This window comes from Mobula hypostoma, chromosome 29 (genome assembly GCF_963921235.1).
Source record: "Mobula hypostoma chromosome 29, sMobHyp1.1, whole genome shotgun sequence".
NCBI classification, from domain to species: Eukaryota; Metazoa; Chordata; class Chondrichthyes; order Myliobatiformes; family Myliobatidae; genus Mobula; species Mobula hypostoma.
In genome coordinates, this window is record NC_086125.1 from 7,875,074 (window position 1) to 7,895,667 (window position 20,594).

Here is a 20,594-nt window from a genome sequence, read left to right on the forward strand (position 1 = left end):
TAACATAGCACAACCCCCTTCTCCCCATAGATTTCTATCTTTCCTTATCATTGTATACCCATATACCACAAAGTCTAAAGTTGGTTTCAACAAGTTTCCTGAATACACACTACAACCATTTCTTTAATAAAGTGCTTGAATTCCTGGCTATTGACCAGTAAGCTCCTTGCATTCCATTGTAAAAGAATCACCATAATTAGTATTAACCAACTCATGACACTTTCTGGCTTGACTGATTAGTGAGGTTCTCCCTCACTTCCTCTCATGTCAGTCCTACTAACCCTAAATGGTTTACTGCTGCTTTTACCACCAGCTGAATTTTGTCACTTTTTGACTTTACCTCAGCAGTACTATTAATCACTGCTGCAATGAATGTTACTAGAGCCTTTTTGTCTACATAAATCCTGTCATTCGTTCTTTGTTGCATCTCTCGTATCCCTATTGCTCCCTGTTCGTTAGGAGCATTATTCTGTTCTCTTGACATTCTTACAGCTTCTGCATGAGTGATCTTTCTTTTCACTCTTATTTCTTGAATTTTATTCTCCCGTCTCATAACCTCACACCCACCATATGCCACATTATGAGCTCCTCCACAATTGCAGCATTTTGGTTGCACTCCTGTTCCGCACTTTCCATATTCATGATCACCCCCACATCTAGCACATCTCCTCTGCCTTTTACAGTTTTTAGCTATGCGTCCAAACCTTTGACAATTATAGCACCTCAGTGGCTTTGGCACATACACCCTTACTGGGTAACTCATGAAACCCAGGAACACCTTCCTTGGCACTCTTTCTTCTTCAAATTCAACCAATACTGATTCACTTTCCTTTTTCACTCCCTCCTTTGTTGTTTTCAGTCTTTGAACGTTCATTACTTTCCCTCCTTTGATATTCCTCTTTAACTCCTCCATATTTATACTCATTGGTATCCCCGTGATCACTCCCTTACAACCACTATTTTGTGCTCCCACCCTCCCTGTGTATTCCACCTTGCATTTTCCTATCTTTTAGCTTGAGTGCTTTCTCAAGTTGTTCCTCATTCACACATCTTACCAATAAGTTGCCGTCATTAAGGACTTTTGCAAATACTATTTCCCCTATCTTATTTGTCAGAGTTGTTGTTAGCACAAACAGGTTAATTTTCTTCATATGTTCCTGAGCTTTCTCATTAAACCTAATTATGACAACACCTTCTCTCTGAACTTGTTCATCTTCCTCACTTTCAGAGCTCTCTCCACTGTCATTTCTTATTCTTTTATTCCCTTTGTCTCAGTTTTCATTCATCCATCCCCTCACTATCTCATTCCCTTTATTTCTCCCTTCACAATAATCCATCTCTCCCCAGCTGCCTACCTCTGATCCTAAATCCCTACCCCACTCCTTCTCCACTTTGTTTCCCTCAACCCCCCATCTTGTCCACCATTACCAGACCCACACAACCCCCTCCCAGTAATTCCCATTCCTTCCCCACTCTCTTTCCCTCAACAAGTTCCAAACCACATTCACACATCAATTCCCAGCCAGCAGCCCACACTCAACCTCAAAATTGCAAGCCCAAAGATGGGAATCAGGTGTCTATGATTAACTCAAACAAGGGACAGCTGGAAGACCTGGAGTCCTGAGTCCACGGACCGGACAGTGAACCGGAATGCAGACTCCACGGACTGGACCATGACAGGCTGGCTCAGCTCCTGCAGTGGTATGTTGAGGTTACGGGCAGTCCCCAAATCCAGGAAATTACCAGTTGCCCTTGGGTCCAAACAAAGAATTCTCCTTTTGTGGATTCTTTCCCCAGGAGATCTCTGCCTTCAGCGTGACACCGAAACCTGTGGGGTTGGGAGTGGTGACTGCAACCATCACAGTCCACCCGACACTGAACTTCGGACATTCGGCCCGCAGTAATATCAGCAACCCCAACTCTAACGCAGGAACCTCTCATCGATGGAGGGTCTGGCGTGCCCGGTTTGCATGGGTTGACAGGATCCGAAACAGGAGATGGGCTAGTCATTGTCAGAGGTTGTGACGTGGAACTGTGACACGTTGAGGCCGGGCTCGGATTAGCCCTCTCCGACCTTTTGAGGTAGTCCTACTCTCGCTCTGGCAAGCGATTATCAAGGCGGTGGACTGATCAATCAGAGCCTCCAGGTCCTCTACCAGCTTCCCCAAGCCAAGGGCATCATTTAATTTGCTTGGGCGGCTGTGGTGGTAGAGAGTGACCAAGACCACTCTTGGACCAAAGTCCGGCTGCTGACCAACTACCCTGACACACCTTCATCAGATGGTCCGATCTCTGTTTGCTTCAGCGGGATGATGGAACGCCCTCCTCATGGCACCCATGATTTTCTCCAAATCGGAGCAAATCTCCGACCTTCGCACCCAATGCGCGGTGGCTCAGGTGAGGGCTCTCCCGGTCAGGACAGAGGTCATTAAGGCCATCTTTCTGCTCTCCAAAGAGTAGTGGGACGGCTGGCAGTTGAACACCAATGAATATTGAGTAAAGAAGCCATGGCAAGAGACCAGGTCATTACTGAATCTCTCTGGGGCCGGAAGCTGTACTGGCACTGCAGAGCAACCCATAGCCTCACCCGAATGACTCTGGAGTTCTCCCTTTGATAGTTAGCACATGACAACCTGGAGGTGGTGTATCTCCAGGCTCTGTCTTGACATCTTCTTGCTGTGGCTGGCCACAGCTGACAAAAGGGCTCCAATACCCCACTGGATCCATGTTATAGGAAACATGAAATAGGAATTGATATGAAAGGTGAAGGGAGTAATGAATTAGAAATATTATATATGAATGCACAAAATATAGGAAATAAAGTAGATGAGCTTGGGGCACAGTTGGAAATTGGCAAGTATGATGTTGTGGGAATAGCAGAGACATGGCTTCAAGTGGACAGGACCTGGGAAATGAATATTCAAGGGTATACGTCCTATCGAAAAGTCAGACTGATGGGCCGAGGGAGTGGGGTGGCTCTGTTGGTGAGGAATGATATTCAGTCCCTTGCAAGAGGGGACATAGAATCAGGAGATGTAGAGTCAGTATGGATAGAACTGAGAAATTCTAAGGGTGGAAAGACCCTAATGGGAGTTATCTACAGGCCCACAAACAGTAGTCTGGATGAAGGGTGTAAGTTGAATCAAGAGTTAAAATTGGCATGTCGCAAAGATAATGCTACAGTTGTTATGGGGGATTTCAACATGCAGGTAGACTGGAAGAATCAGGTCGGTACTGGACCCCAAGAAAGGGAGTTTGCGGAGTCCTTCCGAGATGGATTCTTAGAACAGCTTGTACTGGAGCCTACCAGAGAGAAGGCAATTCTAGATTTAGTGTTGTGCAATGAACCAGATTTGATCAGGGACCTCGAGGTAAAGGAGCCATTAGGAGGTAGTGACCATAATATGATAAGTTTTAATCTACAAATCGAGAGGGAGGAGGGAAAATCAGAGGTGTCAGTATTACAATTGAACAAAGGGAACTATGGTGCTATGAGGGAGGAGATGGCCAAAGTTCAATGGAACAATACCCTAGCAGGGATGACAGTGGAACAACAATGGCAGGTATTTCTGGGAATAATGCAGAAGGTGCAGGATCAGTTCATTCCAAAGAGGAAGAAAGATCCTAAGGGGAGTAAGGAGAGGCCGTGGCTGACAAGGGAAGTAAAGGACAGTATAAAGATAAGAGAGAAGTACAGCATAGCAAAAATGAGTGGGAAGCCGGAGGATTGGGAAACTTTTAAAGAGCAACAGAAGATAACTAAAAAGGCAATACGCGGAGAAAAAACGAGGTACAAAGGTAAACTAGCCAAGAATATAACGGAGGATAGTAAAAGCTTCTTTAGGTATGTGAAAAGGAAAAAAATAGTTAAGACCAAAACTGGGCCCTTGAAGACAGAAAAAGGTGAATTTATTATGGGGAACAAGGAAATGGCAGACGAGTTGAACAGGTACTTTGGATCTGTCTTCACTAGGGAAGACACAAACAATCTCCCAGATGTAATAGTGGCCAAAGGACCTAGGGTAATGGATGAACTGAAGGAAATTTATATTAGGCAGGAAATGGTGTTGGATAGACTGTTGGGTCTGAAGGCTGATAAGTCCCCGGGACCTGATGGTCTGCATCCCAGGGTACTTAAGGAGGTGGCTTTAGAAATTGTGGACGCATTGGTAATCATTTTCCAATGTTCAATAGATTCAGGATCAGTTCCTGTGGATTGGAGGGTGGCTAATGTTGTCCCACTTTCCAAGAAAGGAGGGAGAGAGAAAACAGGGAATTATAGACCAGTTAGCCTGACTTCAGTGGTGGGAATGATGCTGAAGTCAATTATAAAAGATGAAATTACGACATATTTGGATGGCAGTAACAGGATAGGTCCGAGTCAGCATGGATTTACGAAGGGGAAATCGTGCTTGACTAATCTTCTGGAATTTTTTGAAGATGTAACTATGAAACTGGACAAGGGAAAGCCAGTGGATGTAGTGTACCTGGACTTTCAGAAATCCTGTGATAAAGTCCCACATAGGAGATTAGTGGGCAAAATTAAGGCACATGGTATTGGGGCAGAGTACCAACATGGTTCGAAAATTGGCTGGTTGACAGGAAACAAAGAGTAGCGATTAATGGGTCCCTTTCGGAATGGTAGGTGGTGACCAGTGGGGTACCGCAGCAGTTTACAATATACATTAATGATTTAGATGAAGAGATTAAAAGTAGCATTAGCAAATTTGCAGATGGCACAAAGCTGGGTGGGAGTGTGAAATGTGAGGAGGATGTTATGAGAATGCAGTGTGATTTGGACAGGCTGGGTGAGTGGGCGAATGCATGGCAGATGCAGTTTAATGTGGATAAATGTAAGGTTATCCACTTTGCTGGTAAGAACAGGAAGGCAGATTATTATCTAAATTGAGTCAATTTAGGAAAAGGGGAAGTACAATGAGATCTCGGTGTTCTTGTACATCAGTCACTGAAAGCAAGCATGCAGGTACAGCAGGCAGTGAAGAAAGCTAATGGCATGCTGGCCTTCATAACAAGGGTAATTGAGTATAGGAGCAAAGAGGTCCTTCTGCAGCTGTACAGGGCCCTGGTGAGACCACACCTGGAGTATTGTGTGCAGTTTTGGTCTCCAAATTTGAGGAAGGACATTCTTGCTATTGAGGGAGTGAAGCTTAGGTTCACAAGGTTAATTCCTGGGATGGCGGGACTGTCATATGTCAAAAGATTGGAGTGACTGGGCTTGTATGCACTGGAATTTAGAAGGATGAGAGGGGATCTGATTGAAACATATAAGATTATTAAGGGATTGGATACGCTGGAGGCAGGAAGCATGTTCCCGCTGATGGGTGAGTCCAGAATCAGAGGCCACAGTTTAAGAGTAAGGGGTAGACCATTTAGAACGGAATTGAGGAAAACTTTTTCACCCCGAGAGTGGTGGATATGTGGAATGCTCTGCCCCGGAAGGCAGTGGAGGCGAAGTCTCTGGATGTTTTCAAGAAAGAGATGGATAGAGCTCTTAAAGATAGTGGAATCAAAGGTTATGGGGATAAAGCAGGAACTGGATACTGATTGTGGATGATCAGCCATGATCACAATGAATGGTGGTTCTGTCTCGAAGGGCCGAATGGCCTACTCCTGCACCTATTGTCTATTGTCTCAATCGTACCATGATGAGGCCCCTAGGCGGGATAGTAAGGACACAGGTGCTGGAGTATCCGAGACCGGATACGAGAACGAGAAGAAGACAGGGTTCTAAACTAAACGCAAGATGAGAATCCAAAATTGAACTGACAATCGACCACAGAACCTTCTTGTTCTGACTCTTAATGGCAGGTGGCAGTCCAACTTAAAGGTGCATTACCGCCACCAACTGGACTGGTGTGGTGTAGAGAGTTGGGAAATAAAATCCCTACTAGTTCTTTATCAACTGAAAACCAAATTACTCCAAAATGCCCTGTAGATTTTAAATAACGGAAAATAAACAATGTTGTGAATTAAAGGTCTCGGATACTCCAGCACCTGTGTCCTTACTATCCCGCCTAGGGGCCTCATCATGGTACGATTGAGACAATAGACAATAGGTGCAGGAGCAGGCCATTCGGCCCTTCGAGACAGAACCACCATTCATTGTGATCATGGCTGATCATCCACAATCAGTATCCAGTTCCTGCTTTATCCCCATTACCTTTGATTCCACTATCTTTAAACAATGTGGTAAATGAAAACTGAAAAATAAATTTTTTTTAAATGAAAACTGTCAAACCCCAAAGATAATAGTCCATCTTGCATTTGCTTTCTTTCAACCTGATAAGCTAAAATAGCGTGTTAAACTGTTTCATAATAACAAAAGCTACACATCCCAGAGTGATGTTTTTCAACAAGCTAAAAGGAGTAATTAAGCTTAATATGCCCAATCAATCTGCTCATTCCCCTCAACACCCCTCTGTGCAGAGACCCATAAGAAGTAGACATGTAAATCAATACTTTGAATATGAAATAAAGTTTGAAGAACTTCCAGCAGTAAATCTGACCTACTGCTAGAATGACCTGTTTTCAGACTAGTCAAAACTGAAAAAGAATCTGAACAAATTATAACTTTCCAACGATGGATTTCCTCCACCCAGTGATGGCAACCAGCTCTGCAGTCTATACTGATAAATGTTAATAAGACATTTCTTCGTTACTTGTAACTCAGGCACAAAACAGCCACACTGACATTCCCTGTTAAATTATCTTTCGATCCATCCGTAAAAATGGTTAGTATATCACAATAATTTTCCTTAACATATTGATGAACCAACAGACTCTCAGGCATTTCAGGATCCTTGGACTTCATTAAATCATGCAACCTAAGATCAACTATGGTCATTGGAAAAAAACACAGTGGGGTTACCAAAAAAGCTGCAGTGGGACATCTTGCATAATCCAGCAAACTCATATTCCTAACGTGATAAGAACCCAACCACATAAAAACTAAAAACACTCTTCTTGTGATGTTCCCAACAGACTTCCAACACACTTTTTAAACAGGGAGATCATTTCTCTGCCCTCTCAAATCAATCCGGTATGTTAACAACAACGTCAGCCTCCACAACTGTAAGGGTAGTTGTCTTATTTCAACAAGTAAAGCTGAAACAGGGGACAGCCTTACTGCACCCCAACACAGTCTTAACATCTGTGCTTGGATCACATCCAAACATTTTAAATTTGAAGACGAAGCTGATCCATAAGCCATAATCAAGTACAGATCGAAATAAACAAATATAAAATAGGTAAAATATAAATAAACAGGTTCTCCGAGGATCTGTTCTGGGACCCCTCCTCTTTGTGATTTTTATAAATGACCTGAATGAGGAAGTAGAAGGGTGGGTTAGTAAGTTTGCTGATGACACAAAAGTTGGGGGTGTTGTGGATGGTCTGGAAGGTTGTCAGAGATTACAGCGCAACGTCGATAGGATGCAGAACTGGGCTGAGAAGTGGCAGATGGAGTTCAACTCAGATAAGTGTGAAGTGGTTCATTTTAGTAGGTCCAACTTGAAGACAGAATATAATACTAATGGTAATACTCTTGGCAGTGCATAGGATCAGAGAGATCTTGGGGTCCATATCCATAGGACACTCAAAGCTGCTGCGCAGGTTGACAGTGTTGTTACGGCGGCGTATGGTGTGTTGGCCTCCATCTCATCAACCGCTGGGTTCAAGTGCTGTGAGGTAATGTAACAGCTATAAAAGACCTTAGTTAGACCCCACTTGGAGTACTGTGTTCACTTCTGGTTACCTCACTGCAGGAAGGATGTGGATACTATAGAGAGAGTGTAGAGGAGATTTACAAGGACGTTGCCTGGATTGGAGAGCATGCCTTATGAGAATAGGTTGAGTGGACTTGGCCTTTTCTCCTTGGAGCAGTGGAGGATGAGACGTGACCTGAGAGAGATGTATAAGATGATGAGAGGCATTGATCGTGTAAGTAACAAGAGGTTTTTTTCCAAGGGTTGAAATGGTTAACACGAGGGGCATAGTTTTAACATGCCTGGAAGTAGGTACAGAGGGGATGTCAGAGGTAAGTTTTTCACACAGAGAGTGATTGGTGCATGGAATGCACTGCCGGCGGTGGTGATAGAGATGGATACATTAGATTCTTATAAGAGATTCCTAGATAGACACATGGGACCTGGAAAAATAGAGGGCTATTCAGTGGGAAAATTCTAGGCAGTTTCTAGAGTAGGTTACATGATCGGCACAATGTTGTGAGCCGAAGGGCCTGTAATGTGCTGTAGATTCCTATGTTCTATATTCTATGTAAATGGTTAGAGATTTTTTGTGTAGCACCCCAAGAATACCCACATAGACACCTAAGGATATTTAATGCCCCTCTACATTTGTTAATTATTTTACTGATATGGTGCTTCCATATCAGCTTATAATCAGACACAGGCCAAAACTTCTTACCATTGACACTTCAAGTGTTTTGACCTTATTATTTCAAATTAAGTGCAGGTCTATAAACCTTTTTGTAAGACATTTAATGTGTTTTAGCTACTGAGAGCTTTAAAACTTCATCTATTTTACTCACTGTTCAACCTTTTTAATTGCAAATTACATCCTATATACAGTTAAGTTGAAATTTCTACCTCTGATCCATAATGCTCCATCATCTGCAAAAAGTGATTTACCCACCTCAGTATCTATCTCAGAAAAAATATCATTAATCATAATAGTAAAACAATAAAGGGCTATAAATACTGCCTTGTGGGGTCCCATTCTCCATCTCATAGAAGCCTGAGTATACTTTCCCTACCTTTACCTGGATAGACAAACCAAATAAAAAAATCAGAAGAAAATTATATAGTCTTCCTCTCACTCCTAATTTCTGTAATTTATTTGAAAGATCCTCTTCCCATAACATATCATATGCTTTGCCCTTAGCAAAAAATACTGCTAATACAACTTTTATTTACCTGTGCTTTCCAAATATCATCTTTCAAACATAAAACTCAACGCAATGTCATTCTACCCTTCCAAAATCGGTTCTGATAAAACATTATATCACCTCTTTTTTTTTGAAATATTAATTCAACTGCTCCACTATTGTGCATTCCATAAGTTTACACAAGTGAGACTTTAATGATATTGGTCTATAACTAGAAGGATCTGATGGGGGTTTCCCAGGTTTTAGAATAGGCACTACTTCTGCCATTTTCCATGAGGAGAGGAGATAGTCTAAACTCCAAGTGAGATTGGAAAATTGTAATATTATCTCGAGAGCTGTTGGCCATATGTTTAAACATACAATAACATACATCATCCTTTCCTGGAGCCATCTGATCTGCACTATTAATAGCTTTCTTAAATTCACACAAAGAAAATCGATATCACCAATACTATCATTGCTACAGCTGGCTTCCGACATATGCTTTCCAACAAATCAATCGAAAGCTTTCCAGAAGTGTTGTAAAAATTTACTGCTTTAATGCCCCTACCAGTTGAATCAAGTACTTCAATTACATCCACAAATCTATGTCCAATCCCTTTCCTCAGAAAACTTGCAACACCACCCTCTATACAAACTAATCTATCATGCCTAATTATAATATAATCCTGCAAGGAAAAACTTAAATGTGGTAACAACCAGGTTTCCTGAATGCATACAACATCAGTTGGATTTGATAAATCAGAAATAAATTTCTCAAAGTCTTGACCATTAGAAATCAGGCTTCTCGCATTCCACTGCAATATTCTTATACCGATTATGTACCTTCACAAGGAGACTGAAATACAGGTACCTCACCCATCAGAGCTTCATTCCCACATAACACCAGCCATATGCAGATACTTTTCAGCAGCTTTCACAGTAATTTTAATTTTCTCAGTAGGACTAGATGTCTGAGCATAACAATTCACCAAATCCGTGATGAACATCACAAACTTCATTTTATCAACTAGGACGTATCTTTAGTAAGAGAAGTATGATGCTGACATATAGCTGCTGATTTCACATTCTGTTCTGACTGGTAATAGTTTATCAATGTTCGGTTTAACCTTTTGCAAGGCCTCTGCATAAGACACACTTAACTATACCTTAAGCTGTTCAACTTCAGCTGCCTTCACATCCTCTCTAAGCTCCGCTGCGGTCTCCTCCGCAATTACAACATTTAAACTTAACACTTATTTCATACTTATTTCCGCACCACACTTACTACACCTTAGTTTCCCACGGCATAGTGCCTCAACACGCCAAACCTCTGCACTTATAACATCTAAGCGGGGGTGGAATATCACCTTGATCATTATATCTAACATACTCCAAACTAACTATCAGGGAGATTCACTTCATAAACATATCAATACAGATAAACTATCCATCCTTTCCCTATTTCTGACTCCTGTCCTTGCAATCTCTTTACCTCCTTAACCTTGCCTCACAATAGATGAGATTTAACCTCTTCTATCAAAATTTCCACAGGAACACTCTTTATAACACCCCTAATACCTCTATTTTCATTTGGTAACATAGACACCATCTTTTTACCAAGTAAAGTCTTTAATTGTAATGTCTTCTCACACTGCTTATTATCCTTACAAATGATTAATATATTCCCTCCTCTTAAAGTACGAGTACAACCTATATTCCCTATGGCCAATTTTAATTCTGAAATTAATTTAATAGGATTGATCGAAGAAGGCTGTTCCTCGTCAAATTTAACCAGTACCTTGAAACCTTCTTTCCTTTTTTTTTTACAAAATATCTTGCCTTTCCTGTCTGTCACTTGAAATCATTCTAATATTAAGTTTCTTTTTTCATTTTCCAGATCTAGATTCCACTTCATTCCAACCACCTTCCACCAACCCCCACTCACCCGAACCTTCTATTTGTGGTTTCTTTTCCAGATCCCCCCGCCTACCTGAACCTACACTATTTCCTAACATCCTCACACTATCCACAGCCAGCACCACCAACCGCCACTCCTACAAGCCAAGCTCTCTCCAACCAAAAATCGAGCCGAGCCGAACCCACCAAAACCTGAGCAGAGAGCTTCAATTCAGGTTCTCTTTAAATATTAAATACTGGAGCCAAAACAGGGCTTCCAATTAGCAGGGCAGCCTGAATCTTCAAAGGGACCACGCCAGCTATCCATATTCCAGAGAGCTAGAGCGTCTAAACCCCGGAAGTTGATGAAATTGGGTGCATGTCCTAACACCTGCAGCCTTATGCTTATATTCCTTGATCACCATTTTACAATTAAAAACTAAGTAATTTCACTGGGAAATGGCCCCATTGACTGGGGATGTTTTGTGATTTGGGCTACCAGTTCAATCAACAGAGATGCAACTGCTTGAGGAAACACCACTGACTAACAACATGAAAATAAGTTTTCATCCTTGTCTGAGTGCAGTGAACATACTCACCATAAACCTCAATGGAAATGCTATCGTTCTTCAGTGGAATTGATGGATAATCCTCAAAATCTGCCGTGCAGGAGACTTCAGTCAGACCGGTCTCTCGTGGTGTCCATGTAGTTGTTCCCCTTACTGTGGTGGAATTTGACTGATATGTTGCTGAATTCTGTTGTTCACCGTCGCAAAACCATCGTACTCTCACCTTCTCAGCTGGATAGACGTTTGGCACCTCACATGTTAATGTGACCTCCTGATTCACTTCTACAAGGTCTCTGCTGAGGATCCTCGGAGGCTCTGGAAAAGCTGCAAGACACACAAGAAGTTCACTGCAGTTCAGCTTGCAGTGGTAAATTCTGATGGACGGAGCTGGAGACTGGCCAGGTCACACATCTGGGGGACCTTTATACCTAATCCACCACTTAATGGTCACGTCCTTCATTCTTCAGAATGTTTTCCCTAATTTTCAGTTTCTCACCCTGTCTGGTGCTCCAGCCACAAGTAGTGGTACATACAACATCATGCACTTATTAATTGATCTCAATATCACCTTAATTTGAATCTTGTTTTAGCATCGCAGACGAGACTTAAATTTCCTCTTTCTGACTTTAAGCCAACTTTTACTCCTTAGTCCAACTGAGCAGAATATTCCATGAGCCGCTTTCACTCACCACACTTCAATATGGGACTATGTCAAACACAGTGTGAAAATCCTTAAGAGGATATCACTCAATTTCATCAAAGCCCGCTATTACTTCATCAAAGAACTCAATTTCATCTACAAACCCTGTTGGTTATTTTATAAACTCAACTGTCTTCATGCCCCTTTAAGTATTCCCATATTAATGTTTCCAACATATTCCCCATCACTGCCACTATAGTGATGGACCAGCAGCTGCTGATGACCTCCTCATGACCTCTGTGCCATTCTCCACCTCTCCTGCACCTTCCCTAGTCGAGGAGGATTGAGAGATTATGTCAAGCCCTTTTACAGTCTCCATCCTTCTGCAGTTCAGATGCACCCTCTCTGCACCAGATGAGTTACAAACTTCTAGCATGGTTATCTTGCTAATAACTTCCCATTCATATTTACCCGCCCATTCTCATTCTTCCCTCTGCTTTCTCTGAGTGTTGGCATCATATTCTCCCTTGGTAAAGAGTGAACAAAGTATTCATTCCATATTCCATTCCCTCTGCCTGTAGGCACGGATCACTTTCATGCTTTCTGAGTGATAACAGTCCACCTTCACTACGCACACATGATTTACACATCTGCAGAGATTTCAATTCCTTTATTGTGTTAACTGTTACATCTTGTTTTCTGCTCCTAAAGTAAGTCTCAATCCCACTTCCTCCGTTGGAGTAGCCAGTTCGTGACTACAACCTCTGTTCCATAAAGATCACTCTTGGTTGCACTTTACTAAAATGATCAGAAGGCAGCATGTTAATACTGTATTTATTTTCAACAGAATATTTCAGTTCAAACTATTCCCAAAATCAGGTGTAAATTTATTGTTAAAATGGAACTCACAGTAAATTTGCAGAGTCACAGATGCATTTGCGATTTGTTTGGTTGTGTTAGAGTCCAAGTTCAACTCTGCCAAGCAGGTGTACACCATTCCATCGTCTGAAATACTTGCATTGAAATGAAGGACATTCTTCAATGGACCATCTTCTGGGAAACCTGGGTCCTCTGTGGAAATATTTGCTATAGTCTCATTCTCTCTGAGCCAGGTGAGTACGAGTTTGTTCTTTGGATAGACCTTCAGGCCAGTACACTCTAGCTGATATGGTTTGTTAACTTCCAGCACTTCAGGAGGTGGAACAATGCTTAAGTTTCGATCTGTCAAAGGAGAATCATGATTGGCAAAATTCTAAATCAAAAATCAACTCAACAACCAATGTGCCTGTGGATCTTCCTACCATGTGACGTTCCCAGTCTGATGAATCTCTTCAGTCTGCACCAAAAGAAATCCATTCATCTGTCAGAGCAAACTATGGCTCTGTCACCGTGAGACTCACCTCTGAATGTCCATTAACCCACTAATCCTGTGAATCAGCACATTGGTCCAAGACTATGGCGTGTGAAACAGCAACACACGTTTCCTGACCTGAGACTCTCTATAGAATTTCTGTAAAATTGTCTCTGTTCAATATCAATCCCTGAACATGTCTCAGACTGTGAACTCATTGTGGGGGAGTGAAGTGTAAATCTATTTCCCAGCAGGCAGTGCTCTACCTCACCTGGTACACAACAGCATCGTTCTGCATAATGTTTTCAAGTGATACATATCTTATGTTGCTGCCTTTCGTCTGGTTATACTCTGCTCTGGGATGTATTTGGAACAAAGAGATTTCACTTACTGTACACTGGGACCACCCATTTGTCCTCCTTCACTTCATGGTTTTCAGATCCACAGATTACAGTACAGGGCACTGTGAAATCCCATGTCTGGACACTTGGAAATTGGTCTGTAATCCATTTATCACCGCAAGTTCTGTTGGGATTTATCCCTGGTTTATATTCCAGAATCGTCACTGGGTTGTTACACGTTGTACTGCAGGTCACCTCCAGAGAGTGTCCAAATTCCACCACTGGGGGGTTTGTTTTGATCGATACCTCAAATCCCTTCAGTTTATCTGCCAGAGACACATAGCGAAATGGAATCTGTTCAGTGAAGTGTTGTGTGCAGTTCAATCTCAGCTGAGAATGGATATACTTACCGTTCAGACAGTGAGGGGACGGTTCACCAGACTGATTCCGGAGGTGGCAGGACGGGCGTATGAAGAGAGATTGAGTCACTGTGGCCCACTTACACGAAGGTTTGGAAGATTTAGTGAAGATTGAATCAAATATATGACATTTTGACAGATCTTGAGAAGTTGGATGCAGGAGATATACTTTCCCTGGCTGAGGAGAGTAAACAAGGGTTTGCAGATTCGAGATGCAGGTGGATGTGTGGAGAAAAATCTTCACACAATCGTAGTGAAGGGCACCTAGTCTATGCGGTTAGTTTCCTGTCTATTTCCACATAATATAAATGTTTGTCACCGTAATTTTGGCCTTTTGTGTTCAAACAGAAGGAATATTTTCAAGTCAGGAAGACATTAAATGTCACTCTGTTCTAACATGGGTGACTCTGATTTGACTCCTCCCTAAGGTCTGATTTGCAGAGACCTGCCAAATTGCAGTTTCAGGATGGAGGGATCGAGCTGTGGAGAAAAATTTTCAGACAGATGTAGAGAAAGGTCAAGTCACTGAATGTATTGAAGAAGGGTGGGGTAGAAATTGAGACAACAGTGACACATGGAGTTATTCAGAGAACACGGGGCACCTGTTGTTCAACACTCAGAATTAAAGATTGTTTTAATATCATTTTCTGTAAACAAGTGTAGAGGGGAACAAAGTAGTTGTTAGTTCGGATCCAATGCAGGTGAAAAAAAACAAGCGATAAAAACACAGTAATAATTAAAACACAATAAATATAAATATGTAAGATAGCTTACTGAATATATATCCATTGATTGTATGTCCATAAATTGATTCAGAAGGTGACTGACAAATAATAATAAAGAGGTGGTGGAATTACTGGGTGGAGGTGTTGATCAGCCTTACTGCTTGGGTAAGTATCTGTTTTTGAGTCTGATAGTCCTGGTGTATGGATGCTACGTAGACTCCTCCCTGATGGGAGTGGGACAAACAGTCCATGAGCAGGGTGGGTGAGATCCTTCAAGATGCTACTGGCCCTTTTCTGGCACCTCAGGTGGTGTGGCCGGTGCAATGGACAGCCCTGACTATCTGTTGTAGGGCCTCCCTGTCCGTCATGGTACAGTTTTTGTACTATGCACTGATAAAGTTTGACAGGATGCTCTCTACTACTCATCTGTAGAATGCTATTAGCCTGGATGTACAAAGCTCAGCTCTCTTTCACCTCCTCAGAAAGTAGAGGTGTTGATGCGCATTCGTGACTGTGGAGGAAGTGGTTGTGGGACCACGACAGGTTATCAGTGATGAACACTCCCAGGAGTTTGAAACCAATCGCAGTTTCCACCACTGTGCCACTGATGTAGTAAGAGGTGTGAGTGGTGTGAGTTCTCCTGAAGTCCATAACTATCTCCTTTGTCTTGTTGACATTAAGGATGAGTTTATTTTCCTGATACCCGTCCTTGAGTTCTTCGACCCCCTTTCTGTAGGTCATCTCATCGTTGTTGGTGATGAGTCCCACCACTGTTGTGTTGTCGGTGAACTTGACATTGTGATTGCTCGGGTGTTTGTCCGTGAAGTCATGTGTGAGCAGAGTGTACAGCAATGGGCTCACCCTGGGGGTGGTGGGGTGGGGGGAGATCGGCTGTGTTGAGGACGATAGTGAAGGAGGAATGTTTGTGCACTCAGACTCTCTGATATCTGTTCGTTAGGAAGTCCAACACCCCGTTGCACAGTGGTGTATTTAGACCGAGGTTTGTTCACCACGGTCTGGGGGCCAATGATTTCTATTTGCACACAATATGAATGTCTGTCAGTATAAGCATGCCCCCTTTCACGTTAAAACAGAAGAAATAAATAAATAAATAGGCCGAATTGTATCTGGGATCATTTGAATCTTGGCGGCTGATCCGCAATTTCACGTTCAGACGGGGAGTCGGAATGGATCACCAAGAATCACGAGGTCTGTAACACATCAGCCCGTGTCCAGTCCTCAATACTGAACATGGGGGCAGAGAGCAGTAACCGTGAAACAAAATGTCACTCTTCCCACATCATGGGCAAAACGACATGTGCAATTCACAACGTGTGAAATTGTTTGAAAGCCCGTCCATGAATTGTGTAAATATTCAATCGGTGCCCATTTTTCCATTTTTCTCTCTCCAGCCATTCCGCAGTTGAGGCACAAATCAATGTGAAATTTCTCTTTTCGTTCTGCCAAGCCAAAGACAACGAAGGAAAACGAGAAACGAGCAACGGTTCGCAGAATAAAGCGCACGTTGTAAAAATGCAGTTACTTACACGAGAATATCTGCAGATGCTGGAAATCCAAGCAACCTCTTCCTATAGATGCTGCTTGGCCTGCTGCGTTCACCAGCAACTTTGATGTATGTTGCTTGAATTTCCAGCATCTGCAGAATTCCTGTTGTTTGAGCTCAGCAGGTGAGCCAGCATCTATAGAAAAGAGTCAACAGTCGACGTTTCGGGCCGAGACCCTTCATCAGGACCTGTGCTTTGTGTGTGTGGCACAGATACTAAGTACAGTTATCGGATTCTCTGTGAGTCCGCGTAAATACGTGTATATTGAATGTTTTTAAATCATTTTACCTACCTGTTACGATAAAGAGTAAAGTGAAAAAGAAAATTGATTCGCCCAGTGAAATCGGCCTGAAATCCATAGCTTTCGAAATTGCCGACAGGATAGGTTGTTTTGCCGAAACCCTCAGTCTTTGATAAACGCCAGAAAGCTCCCGAAGAGAAATCTGTTTCTCACGACTGAATAAGAGCGTCTCTATAGTCTCAGTGAGAACACGAAGCTCCAACGCTTCGAGGAAGTTCGGTCAAGTGATAATATACGGAAATGCCTGGTCTTACAAGCACCTGCAGATCTCCAGCTCACATTCAGACTGTCATTGTGAAAGTTCTGTGAACTCGGACAATTTCCACAAGGTCTTCAACTTTCTTCCGAAACCTCAGCTCTCAGACTCTCCAAAATCATCGGCTCAGCTTCAGTTTGTCGGAGAGTTTTCCTCCCGCTTTGCTTCTTCATCCCCGTCACTGAACCGAGTCCAGCCTAAAGGCAGAAGCCATTGAGCTGACATAATGCGTGGTCTGATCCACCTCAGTTCCTAACCCTCCTCGCAATGAGTGGGTGTTCGTGCCGGGTCCATAGGACCATTAGACAGAGGAACAGAATTAGACCTTTCGGCCCATCGACTCAGCTCAGAAATTTCATCATGGCTAATAAATTTCCCTCTCACCCCCATTCTCTTGCCTTCTCCCCGTGACTCATCAAGAACCTATCTGTCTCTGCTTTAACTTTGCCCAATCACTTCGCCTCCATCGTCGCCAATGGCAGAGAATTCCACAGATTGACCACGCTCTGGCTAAAGAAATTCTTTCTCATCTCCGTTCTAAATGGACGTCCCTCTATTCTGAGGCTGTATCCTCTGATCTTAGACTCCCCCAGCATTGGAAATATCCTCTGCACATTCCTCCTCTGTGTGTGTTGCTTCACAAAGTTCCACCACCAGCTCCCTCCTCTACACTCCCTGCACACTCATGGCATGTGGCCAGATCCTGCCGAACCTGGTGTTATAAGAATATTAATTAATACCCTAGTATGATAAGTTGAACCGTATTTCACCCCTTTATGATCTTATACCCTATTTAATCTTCTGTACCACTCTCTCTGGTAGTACCTTTGATGTCTGGCATGCTGCTCCCTACTAGACAGGGTGGACGGGCATCACTGGTCCTCATCCATCTCCCAAATCTCTCACGTGTTGGCTCCAAGCGCCATAGCCCGGTAGACCGCTTCAGCTGGCGGGCTAAACCACGTGAGGGGGTGGTGTTAACACGACACCACTGGGCAAGTGACTTTCATGATGAAGTCGCCGGCCTGGACGGAAAGGTTCTCAGATGAACTATAACGGCCACGTGTTCACGACCAAGGCGAGCCACCTAGTTGGAGGAAATCGGCTGTGGACAAACCTGGAGAGGGATGGGCTCCGCCAGGTTTCTGATGCCCAAGACACGCCGCATGACGAGCACACCAAAAAGCTGGTGCAAAGCTCGTCACGACGGTGCCCCGATGACTCCACCAGGAGTTAAGGGCGCAAGAAGAAGAAGAAGGAGACACTTTCTCTGTCGCTGTTTCCTTTATTCTCCATTCAGATATTGTTTTACCATGTGCTCCCTCAATGCACTATGCACTGGTCTGTTCTGTTTGAGCAGTGTCTTGGGTTGACTGCGGCAGACTCTGGGCGTCCCTCATTAGCGTCACTGACCATCGCAGAACCCACAGGAAAGAGTGGAAGCAACTTGTCCACAGCCCCAGGAGTAGTCAGAGAAGAAAGATCTGTGTAATGTCCCGTAAATACATTGCATGAATTAATACCAGCAAAAGGGAGGAGGTTATCATTGTAATTGTGTAAAGGAGAATATTCCTTCCATCTTCATACCTTGCCCCATGCAGAACTGCCCAGTGCACCTGGCTGCCAACTCCCAATGGTGAAGGGAATTCGTGGCAGGTGGAGGACATTTGGCTCCTCAGACCAGGCTGATGGTCTTCCTTTGCTCCACCCTACCACACTGTGTCAACACTGCGAAGCATTACAAGAGCTTCCGATCCATGCCTTTCCACGATGTGAGTGCTGAACATCAAGAGCTGTCGGGCACTGGAAATGAGACTGATGGGTGGAGTAAGCATCAGCCCATCAAAAGGCAGCCACATTGTTGAGTTGACCCAGTTAGTCTCAGAACAAATTCCAGGTTTAATCGAGGCAGGGAGTCAAAAGCTGGATTCGTTGTTAACTTCATTTAATTTTTGTCCATCCTTAATTTGCCTTGAGAGTGTGGTGGTCAGGCAGCTCTTTGCGCTGCTGTAATCCTTTGGCAAAGATTTCCTCCCAGACTTCTAAAGCAGGTTCTCGCAGTAATGATGGACAATGGCAGTGGGTTCCCATGTCAAGATGGTCTTTGACACGGGGAGAATCTGAAGGAGGTGAAGTTCCAAGGTACCTACTTGTACCTATACCACAGCAGTTGGCATGAAACGCTGTTTTACGACATCATTACTTCTGACCCTTGATAAACCCTACAAATATTAGTCAGACAGTAGCAATATAATTCATATGTACCCAAAAGTAGCATTACTCGAAGATGGACTAGTAGAACACAGAAACAGGCCTCTTGGTCTAGGTCTTATCACCTGGGATAAAGTCTCTGACTACACACCACTTCTCTTCTGTGATACACTAGAGAAAACAATTTAACTTTATTTGTTTATTTTAAATACTTTTAGAGATATAGCGTGAAGCAGGCTCTTTCAAATCATGTCATGGTCCGGATCGGAGTCCCTTTAAATTTACCTTGTTTATGTTACGATCCGGACCGTTGATTCCCTGTTTTCCCGTGTCCCTCGACTTTGGTGATTAGAGGCAATTAACGCTCGGCTGAACCGGAAGTTTACAGGCTCCGGCTTTCAGCCGTTCGGTGTGGGGGCGTTTGTAAAGTCACGGTGTGTCAATGTTATCTGGCTGGAGCAAACCTGGTCTCTGCCCGAAGCGAGTGCCGGTGCTTCGCCTTTCCTCACCGGAGCAACCCTGTCCAGTTACCTCGCCGAAGCGAGCCTGCAAACTTTCCTCTTCAAGGTGGGTCCGTCGGTTAACCCGCTGGAGAGAATCAAGAGCCGCTGTCTACTGTTCCCGGGCCGAGTCGAGAGCTCGACACTACCCGGAGGTTCCAAGCACCACGCCCTGGCGCCGGCGGCATCCGAGGCCCACGCCCTGGCGCCGGCGGCATCCGAGGCCCACGCCCTGGCGCCGGCGGCATCCGAGGCCCACGCCCTGGCGCCGGCGGCATCCGAGGCCCACGCCCTGGCGCCGGCGGCATCCGAGGCCCACGCCCTGGCGCCGGCGGCATCCGAGGCCCACGCCCTGGCGCCGGCGGCATCCGAGGCCCACGCCCTGGCGCCGGCGGCATCCGAGGCCCACGCCCTGGCGCCGGCGGCATCCGAGGCCCACGCCCTGGCGCCGGCGGCATCCGAGGCCCACGCCCTGGCGCCGGCGGCATCCGAGGCCCACGCCCTGGCGCCGGCGGCATCCGAGGCCCACGCCCTGGCGCCGGCGGCATCCGAGGCCCACGCCCACGGTACCATGTCAAATCCTGGCCCTGGCGGCTTCCCAGTTCTGAGTCTAGTCCTGGCCCTGGTGGTCTGTGATTCATGTCCCACCTCCTTGTCAGAATCCCTTCTGCCCCTCTTGCCTCTAGCCCTCATCTGCAGCCCCTGCCTGCACTTTGGTCTAGTTCCATCACTGGGGCTAGATAGGTACTGTTTGGTGTTCATTCGTGTTGGTCTTGTCTTGTCCTTGCCTCTGTGGGGTAAGTCAGGCTGTCTTGCTGTTGCCCTGTGGGGAGTCATGTTTTGTCCTGTCCTTGCCTCCGTGGGGTAAGTCTGGCTGTCTTGCAGTTGCCCTGCAGAGGGTCATGAGTCCTG

At 44.4% G+C, this 20,594-nt stretch overlaps 1 protein-coding gene across 1 annotated transcript in view; it reads right to left on the minus strand.

Annotated features, from left to right (window-relative positions):
- LOC134339270 (vascular cell adhesion protein 1-like) overlaps positions 1–20,594 on the minus strand; it is a 65,238-nt gene that overhangs the window by 17,345 nt on the left and 27,299 nt on the right. The window contains exon 6 of the mRNA XM_063035644.1: positions 11,404–11,697. Coding sequence (XP_062891714.1) covers positions 11,404–11,697 — 294 coding nt within the window. The remainder of the gene's footprint in view (positions 1–11,403; positions 11,698–20,594) is intronic.